This window comes from Diadema antillarum, unplaced genomic scaffold, assembly GCF_040938485.1.
Source record: "Diadema antillarum isolate AM-2024a unplaced genomic scaffold, OU_Dant_1.0 seq00002378_RagTag, whole genome shotgun sequence".
Taxonomy (NCBI): Eukaryota; Metazoa; Echinodermata; class Echinoidea; order Diadematoida; family Diadematidae; genus Diadema; species Diadema antillarum.
This window is the reverse complement of record NW_027272992.1, coordinates 149197-168204: the sequence shown is the minus strand read 5'-3', so window position 1 is coordinate 168204 and position 19008 is coordinate 149197. Positions and strand designations below refer to the sequence as shown.

The 19008-nt window shown below is 39.2% G+C and overlaps 1 protein-coding gene and 1 non-coding gene across 2 annotated transcripts; one reads left to right on the top strand and one right to left on the bottom strand.

Annotated features, from left to right (window-relative positions):
• Positions 1-247: 247 nt before the first annotated feature.
• Positions 248-320, bottom strand: Trnav-aac (transfer RNA valine (anticodon AAC)). The gene has a single exon. It is a non-coding gene; the product is annotated as a tRNA-Val (tRNA).
• Positions 321-2729: 2409 nt separating this feature from the next.
• LOC139714678 (sorbitol dehydrogenase-like) lies at positions 2730-18495 on the top strand. The gene is made up of 9 exons (XM_071626354.1): positions 2730-2982; positions 5278-5311; positions 6082-6246; positions 7567-7726; positions 8939-9057; positions 11667-11732; positions 12472-12647; positions 14370-14491; positions 15149-18495. Exons 1-9 carry the CDS (start codon positions 2917-2919, stop codon positions 15303-15305), a joined length of 1065 nt encoding a protein of 354 aa, XP_071482455.1. The 5' UTR covers positions 2730-2916; the 3' UTR covers positions 15306-18495.
• Positions 18496-19008: the final 513 nt, after the last annotated feature.

The following is a 19008-nucleotide window of genomic DNA, read 5'->3' as shown; positions in this document are numbered from 1 at the left end:
AAAAGTTTCATATTACCAGAATTCAACGAACCAATTTATCTTACTTCAATTCAAAAGTCAAGGCATTTCAAATCAAATTTTATTTCCAATCTCATCTTTTTTTTTCTCGATACAATTAGAAAAAAACCCCAAACAAACCAAACAAGCAATGTACTGCAATCGTCGGAATGTAAAGGGATTACGATAATACATTTCACTCCACATCCTGGGACGATGTTGGCCTGCATCTTCAAAAAAAAAAAAATCTTGTTTCCGCCCGGGATCGAACCGGGGACCTTGAGTGTGTTAGACTCACGTGATAACCACTACACTACGGAAACGAAGATGACATAACTGTGAGGTGCATCTCCATCAATCGTAGGCTTTGACGTATACAGGTAAAGTATCTGAAGTGGAGCCCTCTACGAGTGTAAATGACTGGTTGGTATCATACGGGGTAAAAAATCACCAAGCAGAACAAAACAGCAGCAGCAACAACAACAACAACAACAACAAAAACAACAGCAATACATGTTTTGTATAAAGAAAATTGAAAAAAAATGAATAACATGCATGCACGAGCCTTTACAGCTGAGGGGTCTGGTACACACAAAATAATTAAAAAGAAACAATGCTATATACATTTATTTCATGAAATTATGCAAATTGAATACCTACAATTCACACAAATTTGATAATCATATACATGTACCAAAATTGCGAAATGTCACTGGAACACTCATGAATCATACTAAGTAATTTTTGTGTGTATATATTTGACATAGTTACGTGATCATCATGTTTCAGTCGCACACTCTCGAATCTTCATTAAATCTTCATTAATGTCATTAAAGGGAATAATCACAAAGTAGATAATGCATATACATTGGGCACTAGTCTCTTTTCAGCCCTTTACTTTACTTTTACTTCTCATGAAGAAGTTCGGATCATCGAATTCTCCACCTCAATCTGAAAGGATTAGGTATACATTACACACGGGAGACAGAGGCTAGAACAGTTACCTGCCATTGACATATAGTTATTGATGGCTCTAAACATGAACTGTTATGTCTCTCTTACACAAAAGTGAGGGTCAGATTTCCACTCCAAGCATTTTGCTCCTTGGAGCGATCGACTTCTTGATTTGATTACTCTGAGCATTATTGGGTGAGATGCACTTGATGTATTATCAGTATCCGCTTCATTTAATTTCAACACAAATTACAACAATTACGATCTTGTATTGTCTCTTTTAATTCAATAGTTAACATCTAAAGAGTTTGATCGCAAAATGAGATAACTACTTTCTTGTTTATTTTAGACACTTGCCAATAAAACTGCTGATAATCAAAGAAAATAATAAGAAAATATGGAATATTTTTAAACAACTTCATTCTCGCTATGAACATATAGGGGCTGTGAGAGATCGGATTAGAATCTGATTTCAGACTTTTTTTTGCTATTCCCCAACCCCCCCCCCCCTTTCAGATTCAGTTCAGATGCACTAAGATATTTATATAGTTTAAGGCATTTCAGACTTTGTTCCCATAAGCTTCAGATTTTTTTCAGACTTTTTTAAAGGTACTCTCACACCCCTGATAACAAGTGAGGTATTACCGCAAAGGTTTTATTTTGTTCTTTCTTATAATGGACTGTTTGAAAATAGCACTGAATGCGGTCAAACTTTTAATGCTCAAATTAGAACTAGTGACCTATTCACAGAGAAGTTGGTGTACGGTTTTGTTTGTTTGTTTGTTTGTTTTTTTCTTCTTTTTTTATAACCAGTCTGCGCATTACTACTGACTGTGCAGGAGTCAGTAGCAGGGCCGACAGAGAGTTTTCAAAAGTGGGGGGGGGGGGGCACTTCCGGGTTTCATGAGCTAACAAGCAAAGGTCTCACGTGGCAGCTCATCTTTCTCTGTCCACTTCCGGGTTTCTTCAGCTGACAAGAAAAAAAAAGGGGGGGGGGGGGGACTTCAGGGCAAAAACATAACCTTGCCGCCCTCCTCACGCTTCAAGATCTCTATTTCTTTTTAGTGCCACTTACGTACTTCCGGGTTAAAAAAAAGTAGGGGGCCCAAAGTGATGACACACCTTATGTATTCCTTTGTATGGTGCACAGAAAGTGGGGGGGGGGGGGGGGGGGCGCCCCCGGTTCCGCGCCGCCGGCCATGAGAAGCGAAATGCCACCCTATGATGTTTATGATTATAACATTTATTAACTTAATCGGCTCTCCGCAGAGGATTCCATGAAACCAGGGCCCTGTTTCATAAAGCTGTTCGTAAAGTTACGAACAACTTACGAGCGACTGGTGATCAGTTTTGATGTGCTATACTTATCAGAGTTTCAATAATGCAGCACAAGAACTGATCACCAGTCGTTCGTAAGTCGTTCGTAACTTTACGAACAGCTTTATGAAACACCCCCCAGGGCCCCGTCTTATAAAGCCTTCAAATTAATCACAAGTCCCCAAATCAATCGCAACTTGCGTTGCAGCTCTCAAGAAACTTGTGATTGATTTCTATCACAAGTCTTTATAAGACAGGCCCCAGACGCAGTCTCCGCGGAACAATCCCGACGACCAATACTTCCGCTGAAGAGAGGAGGCGCCACATGCAGGGCCAGCAGACAGCCAGAGGTGGGCGTTCCACCTCCCTAGATGAACGTTACGTAATCCACGAGTCGCAAGGCAGGAGTGACCTCCATTCATGTAACGACGCACTCGCGGCGCGAGTCGCGGGCCTCTCGCCAGACGGCGGCCACGGTAACTACACCAGTCCCGTATACTACCTACACTGCACACTTATCTCTGGAGTTTGTCGAGTCAAATGGCTTCTATCTTGCTTCGCGAAGGCTAGTGTTTTGTACGCGGAGTCTCTGTCTAACTGTTGTCGAAATCCTGCGAAATAATCTGAAACTTGTCGATAAAAATCAGTATGGCTCCAACGCCTGGAAGTGGAAATTTGTCAGCTGTTTTGCAATCGCAGGGAAATCTTGTCTTGGTAAGAAGTTTTGACTGTCATTTTGTTTGCATCGGCCGGGATCACAGACACAGCGTCCGCGCGTCACAGGATTTCCGTAGCTCCCGAGTTCAATGGCAGTGCTTGTTTGACATTACGAATGTTATGTCGAATGCATTATAAATCTATTTCTGACGTTGGACTGCAGAAAGTTACGATGCCAGTTTATAATACTCAGTCTCAGTACTACTCATAGTAGCATGTCACTGATTGTCAGTGTGACAGTGAGTCGCTTACTCTTTGTTACATGGTGGTCACTGCCCTGGTAGTTGGTACACATGTGTAAACGGGTTAGTATTATTTAGTGGCATTACCCATTAAAATTTACGTGCACTTGGACTCTTTGGACTTGAAATTCGTGAATTAGCAGCCATTCAAATTTAGGCAAATTAGGCCCTACTCTACAGTTGTTAGGAAGTGATGTTAAAGGTGAATAGTCCCGGTAGTGTAGAGGGCGCTGTTGATGATACTGTTGGTCACCGTTAGCATTGATACGAAGATTACCGAAGTTGAGCTGTCAGCAAGAGTAAAGTGCGTAGGTGTTGCTAAGTAACGTTGCCTTCGTTGTCTTCTCTGCACATCGCGCAGTCTGTAATAATGCCAGGGTGCGTACATATATGCTTGTTTAATATGACATCACAAAAGAAGTTTGCTAGAGCTGTCATCCCCCTCAGCCGAATCATGAGCCGAACTGTGATCAGACCACTGACTACAGTGAATCGGACTTCTTCGGACTCAGGGGAAGTGGGCCAAAGCGTAAGTGCTTAAGAGGAGTCGATAGCGTAGGTCTCTATAGAAAACTTGCGCCATGCGCCCACGTATGCATTTGACTAAAACACGGGGACCATGCATTGCTTCTTTGCTTTGTAGGATGGGGGGTTGGGTGTCCGGACACTTAAGACTCTCGCGTACTGACTTGCTTATTCTACTTTGAATACGCATTTACGCGCAGCTCCTCACTGACAAACGACTGTTTATGTAGGCGTGTCATTGTCAAACCAGACACACGTTACAGTACGCGTCCGGTCCCACAACCTGTCCGGACACCCAATGACTAGGTATACTACTCTATAGCATAGTAATGGAGCTACAGTATTCTCTAGCTATTAATGTTTCCATAGAAGTGTGAAAGAGGACCAAAGTAAAAATGAGATTCACCTTAAATTCTTTGGGAGAAATTTGATTCCTAAACTGGTCTCAGAGCCTAGGATGCATGATTATGATACAGACAGTGTAGGTTTACTGATAGACTGATATAGTCTTAATAAGTCTGTAGCCTCATAGCCAGTAGGTCGTTAAATTGTATTGTCATACAGTGATGAAGTTAAATTGCTAAGTAATGTTGAGTCTAATCGTTAGTTTGTACTGTTCTGGACCATAAAATTTTACTCTTGGTTGAGTTGGTGCAATGATGAAGATGTGTCTTTCGAGTTACAAAATGAAAAATTGATGATGCTTAGAACTCACTGAAATGATCTAATCTTTAAATTCAATGTGTTTGAGGTGTTTTGTGAATGGACATCGCAATCATATTAATCGACATACAATGACAGATAGACTCATAAGTAACACAAAATTAGGTCTACATGGAGGATGCATCATGGCAATAAAAGTAAACATAGATTTAAAAAATGGACTGAAATCGACTAGGTGCTCATGATAATCATGGACTGGTTCGTCTAGCAGTCATGGAAATTGACTGGAATCATTTGGTGATACCAAGTGCTTTGTAGATGTCCCTTTGAATGTCTAATAATGATAATTACAATACTGTAAAAGTGGAAATTTTCGCGGTGTTCAAATTTTCGCGCATTGCGCGCAACCAGAAACTAACGCGAAAATAAAAGCACGCGAATATTTTTGCTTGCCATATGTGCCTGTGCGTGATGTCTTGATTCCGCGGAATTAAAAACACGTGAAACTCTTCCAGCCCGGCCAAGCGCGAAAAATTAGTCGCACAAAAATATCCACTTTTACAGTACATTTATTGAGAGTGATAGCTTATTTTCCATGTAAAGATAGTTCAAGTGTGCTTTACAATGGTGTCATTAATGAAACAAGTGAGTTATTAGATATTTTTTTTTTAAGATGAGGAATTGCTGCTTGTAGAGAGATTGGGGTAGTTGATTCAACAGTTATCTAAATAACTACAGTTCCACGTGGGAATATCTAAATAGCTATCCACAGAGTATCGTTCAACGTTGCGGTAAAGATGTAAAAGCTTTCTTCATACAGTCTGTCAGTGTAATATAGTTCTATATTCATTTTTTTTTTCAGGAAGATACCCCAACACCACAACCACAAGAAAATGGTAAGTGGAAACACCACCAAGTAATGACAAGGACTTTCTTACTTTTGAAGCAAAGTTTTTAATGCCCTCTCACCCCCCCCCCCCCCCCCCCCCACATCCAGGTTGGCATAGCTGAAAGAAAAGCAGTGCAGTAAAACCCAAGAGATTGGAAGACATTATTCCAACTGGTTCCTCAGATAGTGCCTGGGGGGGGGGGGGGGGGGGGGGGGGAAAGATTGGTTACTGTATACGCCAAATATTTCGCGAGGTCTTTATTTTCGCGAATTTCGCGAGAGAGGTGCTATTCGCGAAATTAAAGACATGCGAAAATATTGACTCTGATCCCGATGTGGATGTGACGTACGTGTGTACATTTCTCTGTTCAGTACCAGACTCCACAATCGCGAATTTAACCTCTCGCGAAATCTCATTGGGAATTCGCGATTCGCGAAAATTTAGACTCGCGAAATGTATGGCGTATGCAGTATGATCTACGTATTTATTGCTCTTTTAAAAGTGATATGACCCGAGTATCACCATTGGAAGGACAAATATTAACAGCCTCTAGTCTGAGGATGTCCTCGATGTGGTAGATGTGATTGTGGTATTTTTTTGTGCATGTACAAATTGTAATTATGTCTGTGTAGCGGCAACACCTGATTAGTAAGCTTGTGAAAAGAAATGTCAAATTCATCCTTTCTGTTTTGTTATCATGTTTGTAGATACAACAAAATAATTTATGAAAACTGTTTACAGGTAATTAGGTGTATTCATCTCTTGACCCTTCTCAGAGGTCCAGCTGCAGATGGCTGCAGTGGGAATCTGTGGTTCTGATGTCCACTACTGGACTAATGGCCGCATCGGCGACTTCATTGTCAAGGCTCCAATGATCCTTGGTCACGAAGCAAGTGGTGTTGTCTCAGCAGTGGGGTCAAAGGTGACATCCCTGAAAGTTGGTGAGTGTCTGCTCTTGGATTTGTTTGAGCTTGGACCAACTACACATTTAATATGGACTATGACCAAAGGTCTTTCTTTGATCCCATCATCGCTGCCGCCACTTGAGTATGTGCATCTTGCTGAGTACATTGAAATGTTTGCGCAGTAACAATTGTGTAATCGTGTATCATTACTGACAGAACTGCTTCCCTCATTTCAGTCTCATTTGGCGGAGGTGCCTTTTCGACTGCCTTTGAATGAATACCAATGAGGGGAGCAGCAAACCTCAAAACATGACATAATTTTGTATTACAAAATTGGTCATTTCTGAAGTGTATAGTTGTGGACACACATGTAATTTTGCTCAGTGGTTATACAAGACATACCATGTACACTCCATCCAGGGAGGTGGAAGCTCCCTGCTCCATCTGCTTATACTGTCAATGTTAACTCTGAAACAGTGTGCAAAAAATGGGAAAATTAGATTACAAAACACAATCAACCTGCCAAAGTATTTGCTTTCTTACGTATGTGCAAATGAAATTGCTTGAGTGATGATTTTCCAATACATGCTGCAACTGCACATGCATTTTTCTTGACTTTAAGAGAGTTATTATCTTCTTCACACACAATTTTCAGATTTCTCAAAGCATCATCTTGTTTTTATCTAGGCTGGTGTTGGTGATGATGAGATCAAAGCAGGAAAGTGTGTTTAAAATTTTATTGTGACGCTTTTGACAGAAACAGGTGCACAAATTAATTGAGTAGCAATGAATCGCCATGTGTATTACGGCCATGGTTTGAGCAACCTGGTGAATGTATGATTGCTTGTCCTCAAAGAAAAATTGTGAGTTGGGAGGATGAACATAAATGGGAATTCTGTATTAAGTCAATAATGCAAAGGTCAATATAATGGAGTACGTTCAAAGGTTATAAGAAGCTTAAATTGTGTTTGCCCTTTTCTCCATTATGTACATCTTGGCAGCAGGCTGCCCTGACATGACAGAGTGCTCTTGTTGAGTGAATATACCCCTCTTTAACGATCAGGGTCTTGTTTGTCATGGGACTTTTTGTATGCGGAGGATTTTTCCAAAGGAGAATAACCATATATGTTTGCCTTTTTACAAAAAGCTGAAGGAGCTATTCTGATTGGGAATATAGCTGTGTGTGTGCATACTATTACTGCATGGCTTGATTTTAGAGATAATAATGAATTAACTACACAAGTTCTTGTTCTCACTTTCTGTAGAACAGCTAAGGCTTTTTGTTTTTGTCTTCTTCTTTTTTTGCATGTCTATTAAAAAAAAAAAAATTATTGTACATTTGCATATTCGTCACAGGTGACAGGGTTGCTGTTGAACCAGGTGTGCCTTGCCGCATGTGTGAGTTCTGCAAGGGTGGTCGCTACAACCTGTGCCCTGAAATGTCCTTCTGCGCCACGCCCCCCATAGATGGCTCCCTGAGACGCTATTACTGCCACGCTGCAGACTTTTGCTACAAGTATGCCAGTCAATGATATATTATTTTCAGTCAGTGAAGATGATACTCACTTTCTACAGGCATTGACTGAGGTGACATGACATTTGCTCCTGCGACAATTACTCCAGTCTTATTTTCTCCAGGGACTTAGGGTTAGGGTTGTGAAAAGTTTTGTTTACTTTGATGTGAGGATTAGGATTAGGGTCAGGATTATGTTTGTGGGTAGAATTCATGTTTGGCTTTGTGTTAAGATATATCATGGGAGAAATTGTCGCAGGAGCAAATGTCATGAGACCATTGACTTAATTTACGAAATCCAGTCGTGATCAGTTATGGACATTTTAAAGAAAATCTTTACTGCTTTGTTTGGGTTCCAGAAGGATTTGTGAGTGAAGGTAATCACTGAGGTACAGGTCCATTTTAATTTAGAAAACTCTTCGTGGCAGTTCTTGCAATTTTTAAGAAAACTGACAGTTCTCCACAACATACGATTTATGATGAAAAGATATTTTTTAGTGCGTTGTATGATTCAAAGTCAAACACAACATCTCCTTCCCTGCAATGGCAATTCTTCCTTTTAATTACATCATCTCAGTATGAAACCATTCCCACATTGTAAAGATGAGAATAGCTCATCCACAATCCAAACTGTTAGGAAGAGAATGACTTCGAGGTAGGATTGGTCTAGCAGTTTAGTTGTATACGACAATAATTTGTTGTGTCAGGATGATGTGGGCAAATGCTGCAAGATTTTAGTACACTTTGACCGTCTATGTAATGCTTTCATGAGTAGTTTAGAGAAACGCATGTTCCTTTAATACAGTCTTCAATCATTTCCATTAATCTACAGTAAAAATGGACCATTAAAAAATGTATTGTACCTCTGCCAAGGAGGTCTGATGTATTTGCTGGTGTTATTTTGTTTAAAAAATAACTCAAAAAGTTGTGAACTGATTGGATGAAATTTGAAGAAAAAGTTGATAATGGCATAAGGATTAGATGATTGAATCTTTGTTGTGATCCAGACCTCTGACTAATCCCCCAGATCCAGGAGTTGTTGTTGTTGTTTTGAAATTACAATATGGGTGGAAATGAGCTTCTTGGCACAGGTCTGTGCTCTCAGAGAGTTATCTGTCATGATATGTAACGAAAGCATGTATAATGTAATTGATGAATCCGTCATAAGAAGCGACATTATTAATCATAATTGTAACTTGTGTCAAATATCTGCAGATTACCTGAGCATGTGAGTCTAGAAGAGGGGGCCCTTCTGGAACCACTCTCTGTGGGCGTTCATGCGTGCAAAAGGGCTGGAGTCACTGCCGGTAGCCGAGTCCTCATTTGCGGAGCAGGTAATTTGACACACATCTAGATATGATTAATTTCCTACTTTCTTTCCTGTCTGTATAGGTTTCTCTTACTGTCCTGTGTTTGAGGATTTATGTTTTACTTGGATCATTTGAGTAAATGCTTTATTCAAACACAAAGATCAGCTTAAACTGGAACTTCAGTGATTTTTATCTTTGTCAAATTTGATATGTTCATACAGGAAATTTCATACTGTATACAGATAATATCCCCATTTTTGGCTGCTTATTGTGATCTTGAGTGAAAAAATATGAATAAGATTCAAAACGTGAACCATCAAATGACCCACTGTCTCCAAGAATGTTGACATGATATTAATGATGTCACAATGGGCCTATGCTCTCTGACAACCATCCATGTGGTCCAAATGCCAGTAGGTGCACACCTCACTCCCTACACATACTGTATTTGTGCAATGTAGCTCGATCGAAAGCAATTGCTTGAAGGAAAAAAGGAGAGGAAAGGAAAAAAAGAGGGGGAACACCTGCATGATAGTTATGATACATGATAAGGGTGGTGATTTGGCTTAGTCAGTAGAGCACCTGCCTCCAGATCCAAAGGACCCGGGTTTGATTCTTGAGTCTAACTGATCCATGAGCAGTGTTGTGTGTAAAAATACTGTGCCCTCTAGTAAGAGACAAAACACTTTCCTTGGATAGGACATGCAGTAAAATGGAGGTCACGTGTATGAAAGAGTCACAACTCGTGCATGCTAAAGGTCCCGCTTCATTCATTCATCACAAAGAGTAGGGTGCTTAAACCAGTGAAGTGGTCCCGCCTCACTTCCTTCTGGACCCCATGGAAGACCAGCTAATACAGCTGACTGTGGGCTATCCAGCCATCTCTTCAGATGAAAGAATTAAAGGACAAGTTCACCTTCATATACATGTGGATTGAGTGAAGGCAACAATATTAGTAGAACACATCAGTGAAAGTTTGGGGAAAATCCGACAATCCGTTCAAAAGTTATTAATTTTCAAAATATCTGTGCAATCACTGCTGGAGGAGAAGACTACTACAGTGTATGATGTCACATGCGTACAACGATATAAGGAAAATAAAAACAGAATTTCACAAAACTTGACTTTTTGAATAAAGTGCACATTTCTTCGACTTGTTAATGACTTATGTTAGGGGTAATATTATTCCCCCTGACTTCTGAAAGAGAGAAGTCGAGTGTTCTTTTATTATGAGAGAAAAGTGAGAATATTTTGAATTTTCTTTATACTTTCTTTATATAGTTGTACTCATATGACATCACAATCTATAGTAGTCTTCTCATCCAGCCGTGACTGAGCAGAAACTTAAAAGATTCATAACTTTTGAACAGATTGTCCGATTTTCCTCTAACACTCATTGATGTGTTCTACTAATATTGCTGCATTCACTCAACCCACATGTCTATGAAGGTGAACTTGTCCTTTAAAGAAACTTTTCATGTTATGAAGAGAAATGAAGACATACTTGACCCTACACATACTAACATCGGGAATTGATTTGCATGGCATTGATATTGTTGTTAGTTGTTAGAGTTGTATTTTTCCATGCTTTTGTCACACCCATTGCGCTGACTGCATGCCCTGTACTACACCTAGACTGTACATTGCATGCTACATGATGTACAGTACTCGCATCAATGTAACTTGCTAGTGCGCTCCCTTCGTTAGCTGCCTGATTAGCTGCTGCCAGGAGGTTGACCTGCCGGACAATGCATGCACCATTGTACACATGTACATGTACTGACTTCTGTCACATGTAATTAAAACAGGAACTTTACTTGCTATCATCATCTCCCGCCATTACTTTTAGAATGGATTTTGAAGCCATTTCACAAAAAGTGAATAGTTCAAGTACATTAAGGACAGCAGGTATCAATTTCTGATTCCGATTTTTTTTTATTTCAGATTATGCAAGCAGCGTATGCCGCAAAGCTGGCGGAGAGCGAGAGTGAGTTGTTTTGAGCAACAACAACATGCAATTTATCCTTAATGTCACCAGTTTCTGAAAACTGATTTGGTTGAAATTTACCTGAGAGTGTTTGGAAATAAGGTGTGAAGTATCTCCTGGAATTTGATGTAATTCGGTGACATGGAACATGAGTTATCACCATGGATATGAAAGTACATAATGCTTATTCATGTGTATATGCCTAGGCTGCTGTGAAAATACACGTATGTAGGCCACTTGTGACATCATCAAGTCATTGGGCAACATCCCGCCCCGCAGGCACTTACCATTAGACGACTGCGCAGAATGAGCATAAACATTATCTTTCATGTGTTTTCTATATACTGAAATAGGCCAACAAACAGGCAATATTTGTGTCGATCTCGGCTGTCAGTAGAGATATCATTTGACAATTTTCATATTCTCATTGAAGTTCCAGTTTATGCAAGTGTTATGACTATAGACGAATAAAAGAAACTCTACCATCTGTGTCAACTACAATGTAAGTGAAACATTTCCTTACATCATGCTGTGTGTTTTAATAGTTCATTTTGACTTTCTTTGCAATATCTTTTATTTATATATCTTTGGTGTGTGCCAAGCCGTGACATTGTCTTTCTTCACACGATTGCTTCTTTATCTGCAGGGCCAATTGGACTTGTAAATCTTCTCACCGCTAAAGCTATGGGAGCGGCATCTGTTGCCATTACAGGTCAGTGCCTACATTGTTTTGTATATCACGCATCACTAATTTCTATTTTTTCAGGCAGTTTCATGATTTAATGGATTGCAGCAAAAATTGGTGGTTTATCACTTGGTCTACTCCCACTTCATTTAGTAGCCATATAGTCCCCACCCATATGGTCTAATCCTGTTTTGTCTACAACCAGTTCGTCTAATGACCATTAGTCCAGTTGCCACTTAGGCTCATTACCAGTTAGTCTACTTCCAGATGGACTATGCCCACTTCGTGTAATACCCACTGTTTATTAGACAAAATGGGGAAAAGTCCAAGAAGGCAAAACAGCTATTAGACCATCTGGTCATTAAACAAAATGATGAGTAGCCAAACTTGGCATTAGATGAAATTGATAGTAGACCAAGTGAGTTTAGCATAGTGGTGTTAGACGAACTGGGAAGTAGACCATCTGATAATAGACCAAGTGGCAATAAACCCAAAGATCAATCTGTTAATGCCACTGTTTCAGTCAGTGTCTGATCGCCACCAGTGATAAGTGGACATTAATGGTTTCCTTGTAGTAAATTTGCCTGAAACAAACCTAAATTATAGTTTTTGCATATTGAAGGAATAAAAGAAATATTGTCAACATGAAGCAGCTTTTGTGTCCATATCCTTGGCTAACTTAACCAGAATGAATCATTTTACTGCATCAGGTCCATATGTATTTCAGTCAGCTATTTGAAGATAGATTTTTCGAAATGATGCGCAGATTTGGAACAGAATCGTCTGGACGTGGCGACAGAGCTGGGTGCTGACCACGCCATTCGTGTGGACACAAGAGACATCCATGAGATGGTCAAGCGCATTCATGCTGCCCTGGGGGATGAGCCCAGCATCACCATCGAGTGCACCGGAGCACCCCCTGCGGTTCAGACAGGAATTCATGTGAGTGTGAAGAAATTTGGAATTGAGAAATTGCCCTGAAGTTGCATGGGATGCTGATCAGCCCAAGCCGAAGACTTTGCAGCAGTCCCAGAGCAGTACCCATGGAGTCATTGTCCAGCATTCAGTACACAGACTACTGTAATGCTCACACTACTGTAGTGCCCAGTCCTTTGGTGTATTCTGAATCCCTCTGGTTTCACATGCAGCAACATTCAATTACAATAATGTGGGATTTAATGGGCTAATGTAAAACAAGGAATGTTCGCATGCACAGTCCGACCTCTCTTATCCGGACATGCCGGGACCGGCGCTCATCCGGATAAGGAATTTGGCCGGATATTGGAGACTCAATGTTTAACACACGCACCTGTCTCACCAGTTGCGATAGGCCTACAAGTAGCATATTGCAGGTAGCGTACACTGCACAGCAGTGATTTAGGGGTAGTGAATGTGTGGATGCATGATATTATTTAGATGAGAATTAGATGTAAATGTAATATGTTGATTATGTTGGGAATAATTATGTCATTCATATGAGTTCGTGTAGGAATTTTGTTGAGTTTGAAATCCCCTTCCCCCATAGATTGAAAAGAAAAAATCACGCCAAGATCGCATCCGGATAATAGAGAGATCCGGATAAAGGGAGGCCGGATAGGAGAGGTCAGACTGTATTTTAATTTCGGGAATTTTGCGAGAGCCAAGATTCGCGAAATCAAAATGCACATGAAAGTTCTTGACTACACTAAGCGCATTGAATGTTAGAGGCAACTTCCGAAAATTTCATGCCGCGAAAAAGGCCGTCGGCTCCGATTTGCAAAAATTTCGGCCGCAAAAATATCGTGTTTTACAGTATTTACTTTTTTGAAGAAATTACTAGGGCCAAAATTCCACCGTCAATACAGCAACTTTAACGCCAATGTCAAAGACTTTTGAATGATACCTCTACTAAGATGTTCATATCAGCAACTTTTCTCGGTGCTGCTTGTACATCATAGCTTCAGTGACGCAATTGAAAAAGTAAAGTAACAGTATGATTACTGGCACCACTGGAAAAATGTGTATTCTCAGCAGATGTTTGCATGTAAAGTATTATGTGTGTGGTGTATTTTAGAGTGCTTTTTATATTGTGAATTCCATGAGTCATCTGGTATTCGTAAAATTATCAACTAAAAAAAGAAAGGGAAAAGAAAAATCACCTCCTGTAACACAAAAATGCTGTATAATGTGTCAAAGGTAAGAAATCAATAGCTTTTCTTTTGTAGATTGAAAATCTATCACTGCGGTGTTAACTGCGCATTCAACCAATTGTATTATATATAAATATTAATATAAGGGGTATACATACATTATCTAAACGTGTTTGATATTGTGTCATTGTTATCTGGCTCAAACATTGAAGCAAATATAAGTGTATGTGATATGTAAAAATCTTGAACAAAAAGATTTTGACAATTTGAAGTTGATGCAAAGCTGTCTTTTGATTGATTTGGATTGGTGGATTTATAACTGTAATAATCTTTTCTTTTTTTTAGGGGGGGGGGGGGATTGGTGAAATTCATAATACATACAATATGCACTAAAGTGAGTTTGAAAACATCTACAGGTTTGTTTAATTTGTTGACAAACACCATGACAGTATCCTGTGGAGCTGTTATACTGTATGAGGTAGATATTTGTATTAAAATGTTTTAGCCATAAATTAAACCTCTTTGTGTTGTTTAGGCAACCAAGCCGGGTGGCGTGCTGGTCTTGGTTGGAATGGGCCCTGCTGAACTCACTCTGCCCATCATCACTGCAGCGGTCAAGGAGGTGGACATCAGGGGAATATTCAGATATGTCAATTGGTAAGTAGAATCTCTCTGTCTTAAATGTATTTTGATTTCATTCGGTCATTAATGGAATGAAAAACTGCAAATCAGTCTCCACACTTGCAATGACATTTTGAATTTCTGTTACAAGTTTTGCATGTCTATACTTCTTGTTTGTACTTGCAGCATAACATCCTATCTACTTTTTCGTATATCCAATCTTTTACAAAGTTTGTTGTAAACAAATAGAATTAACAGGAATGTTTCATGGTAATTGCATTACAACTATCCTTGAAAGTACATACAGTTCTTGTAACGCACCATGAAGGGAGTGAAACACTGATAAGTTAAATGGAGTATTATGATGTAGAATTGATTGATAATAGCTCCAAATGCATCCATTTGTAGTCTGTTTTGTTTGTTTTTCTTGTAGCAAGGCAAAAAACATATCAGACACAGACACAATGTCAAATCTTGATACCTTCATTGTCCAGCATATCTGTAGACACTGAATTAGACAGGTATTCATGCATTTCATTGCGTAAATGTTTGTGTCTGTCTTTCATGCAAGCAGTTGCACCCTGAACAAGACTGTGATTGACGCTCATTATAAGTATAATGGAAGTTAGTAAGCATTGCATCGCTCCACTGTAATGAAACAGATAACATTCTCGTGACCCTAACCTCCCACAGTTATCCAACTGCCTTGGACATGGTAGCTACTGGGAAGGTGAATGTCAAGCCGCTGATTACCCACCACTTCAAGCTCACCGAGACGTTAAAAGCCTTCGAGACTGCCAAGACAGGGGAAGGTGGCGCCATCAAGGTCATGATCCACTGTGACCAGTAGTCAGTAAGATCATCGGAATGCTTGACTGGGTGTGGCAATCTTGTTATCTTGTTGATTAGCTTTGATTTTGAACCAGAGCAGCCATCCTTTTTAGCTTTAAAAAAAAGGGGAAATAAAAAAAAGAATTTACTAGATAACTGACAAATAAGGATTATATGTACTTTACAGTAGACTCTCATTTTATAACAAACACCTCTGTTGAAAAAGATATGCTTCTGTTAAAAAATATGTTCTAAGAACATTACAGTAGAAACATGATACAAGAGAAATTTTGAATTGTAAAATTTTGAAATTTTAGAATTGGAAAAAATATTTAGGACAAAAGATGATTATCAGGTTCTTGCAACGTAGTTTGGAAATCAATGTTTTATACAATGAGAGTCTACTCTACCATGCAATAAGTATACTCAGGAAAGCATAAAATGTATGTGTATTGGTGCAAATAGAAGACTACAGCCCCATTTTGACAGAGTCTTGTTACAGCGACAACATCTGGGTGGCATGCAGGTAATTTGTTTTTTACCTTGCGGGAAGAAATTGTCCCTACAAAATGTTGCTCGGACATTGCTTAAGGTAATGTTTTCTAAATTCTACCTTAGCCATGTAAGGTAATTACTACGACATCACCCTGACATCACCCTGACATTACCAAGAAAGCACTTCTGTTAGAAGGCAACTGCGGTAACATTCTTTTGATACACTCAACAAGCATGTGCAACATTGCAGACAGAATATATTTAACACACTGCGTGCTGATCACATGCATGGATTGTAACAACTGATCTCTATGTAGTTGAGATCAGTGATGAAAATATGTTTTGTTTACAGACATGCGGCGCTGGCCAGTGGGCGGGGTAGTTGCATCAGTAAACACATCCCCTTTGTAGAAACCTACCCGGAAAAGGTTTTTGGTGTGTGTCTGTTAAAATGGTACATTGTACCTCTAGATCTCTCCTTTGGGGTTATTGCCCATAGTGAGAAATCATTGTTCCTCCGATGTTGGCGTAGTAAAGTCTGTTAAAACGGGGCTTTAGAGTGGACACCACATTGGCACAGACTGCCATGTTGGATACAGCCTCTTGATTTCATCTTCATCTTCTAGTTAGATTATAAAGATTGAAGTTGCTGGAAAAAAAAAAAAACCTGGGGACTTGTGTTCCAGATTTGAAGCCACAGTGTCTCCAGGAGACATCTTTGCATGGTTCTGTGTAAGACAAAACATGATGTGTGTCTACCCGTTTTGAATGCATGCATAAGCGGTGCATTTCTGAAATTACAGAAAAAACAAAACCCACCCCAAGTAGCAGTTTTAATCTTCAAGCAATAAAAATGCAAATGTGTGAGGTGCTAGGTACTAGTCCACATATTGTGAACAGATTTGTTTTAGTTTAGGGAACTTGGAAAATAATTTAGCTACTGATTGTATTCACAGGCAGCAGAGACACACCAGTAAATGTCATGTTGCTGGCCAGATAATAGATAAAGGAATAAAATTCCTTAGGCAGTTGCATTCAAGGAAACTATCAGTCATGTAATTGAAAACAGCTCCTGATAAAGAAACAGGTGAAAGTTTCGTGTAGCGGCTTATGTTGTCTCTGTAAATTTGATAAATGATAAGGAAGATTCTATTTTTATACTTATTGCAGTCAGGAAGGGCATCTTGGTCTTAGTCTCGTTTGTATATTTGTATATACAATTGCTTCTAAAGTTGTAAAGAAAATCTTACAAATCTGAAAGAGATTGAATTAATGTAATGTCATATATTCAGATCAAAGCAAATACAATGCCATTTGTCTAACCAAAAAGACTAATTTGTGCTCTCTGGTTATCTTTGACTAAAAAAAAAATATGTCATGATTATGAGTTCCATGTTCCTTATCAGTATTGAAAATGTCAGTTTGTCATGTCTATTATGGTACAATGTACACTGAAAAAATAAAATCAGTTAAATTGTATTTGCATCAATGTACAATCAATATCCAATGTGTTAAAAAAAAAAGTGAAAAGTTTGTACAGATGCATATTCAATGTCAGACGTCACTATTGCCTTCAGTGAAACTGATGAAGGGGCATTCCTGACGATTTTCATAATTTCACATCATGTAGTACATAAATCGACAGCTCCATGTATAGATTTGTGGAATTTTATTGTGATTCTTGAGCAGAGAAACAATACTGTGAGAAATCGTAAGCAAATTACACTGAACAGTGTTGATGACATAGGAGCCTCACATATTTCAGAAATGCAGCAGTGTAATTCCATTACAATACCGCTTGCTCAGCAAGTTCACCTGTGTAGAATGTATGCATGCCATCTACTTGTGTTCTGCTTCCTTGAGCCCCATCTCATGCATTCTTGTTGTGAGGCTGCCATGTCATCATCCTTGTTCACTGTAATTTGTTGTAAATTTTGAAAACATTCTTATTCCACAACCAATCACCATAAATTCTGAAACTCTGTACTCGGTATAACTAATTTATAGTTGTTCAAATGTAAAAGTCTGAAAATCATCCAGAGGTCTCCTTTAATTTATAGAAGCAATCAACTCGGGACAATGAAGTGAGTGATGTAATGCTGTTTGCGCTTTTTTGTGTGTGTGCGTGTGTGTTACTTTGACCTTTGTAATGACTTACAAAGAGTGGTTGGTGAATGGTTGTGGAGTGAATCAGGATTATAAGAGTATGTTTGAAAGGAGTACATGTATATGGATGCACTGGAATCAGAATTGACTCTGTGTGACAACCAAGCAATTTCTTACAAGGTGATGTACCTGGTATCACACCTTCAGCTGACAATCTGTGTATAATGTCTTTTCTAGTCAAATGTTTGAAGGCTCAGAACTCGGATATTAAAAGTGTCAGAGGTTTGATTTTCTAACTATGGATGCGTTTTTTTTTTTTTTTTCAATGTATGCTAGTATCTGCACTTTATTAACAAAAGGGGGCCTTCTCTTAACCCGTTGAGGACGGACTGATTTTGCTACAACACGCATTTCCCATAGACCCCTGCCCGAGTATACTCGGGACTCGTCCTCAACGGGTTAATTTTCAACAATATTTAATCTTGAATTCATGCACTCTATATACATATATGTACATGTGTACATAATCATACAGAGATCAAATGTTGTGATAGAAAACGTGCGACAATCTTGTACTCAAAGCTTTTTATTTGTCAGCTTTGTGCTTTTCATTTGGTCAAACTGATAATTTTAAAGGGGAAGGCTAGTAACTGATCAGTGGGAATCAGTGCGGAAATGCTGGGAGATGATTGTTCCAATCCTTATGGGATTCATTCAAGAGTTTATTGTATATCTATTGTTGTGTGAAAATGATTTGCTTCAGAATGGTCTCATATTCAAGTAATGTGCAGTTTAATGCTTCCAGGTTAGCGTCCCTGGTCAGTGACGGAACATTAATCTGCACATTACTTGAATATGAGACCGTTCTGAAGCAAATCACTTTCACACAACAATAGATATACAATGAACTCTTCAATGAATCCCATAAGGATTGGAGCAATCATCTCCCAGCATTTCCACTGATTCCCACTGATCAGTTACTAGCCTTCCCCTTTAATCATTTTTATTTTTTTCTTTTGGTCATCAGTATAGTTGTTTGTAATAGTGTGATCAAATTTTAATTTCATTTCGGCCATCCAAAGGATACGAATGCACCGATTTGATGCTATTGAGAAAAGGGG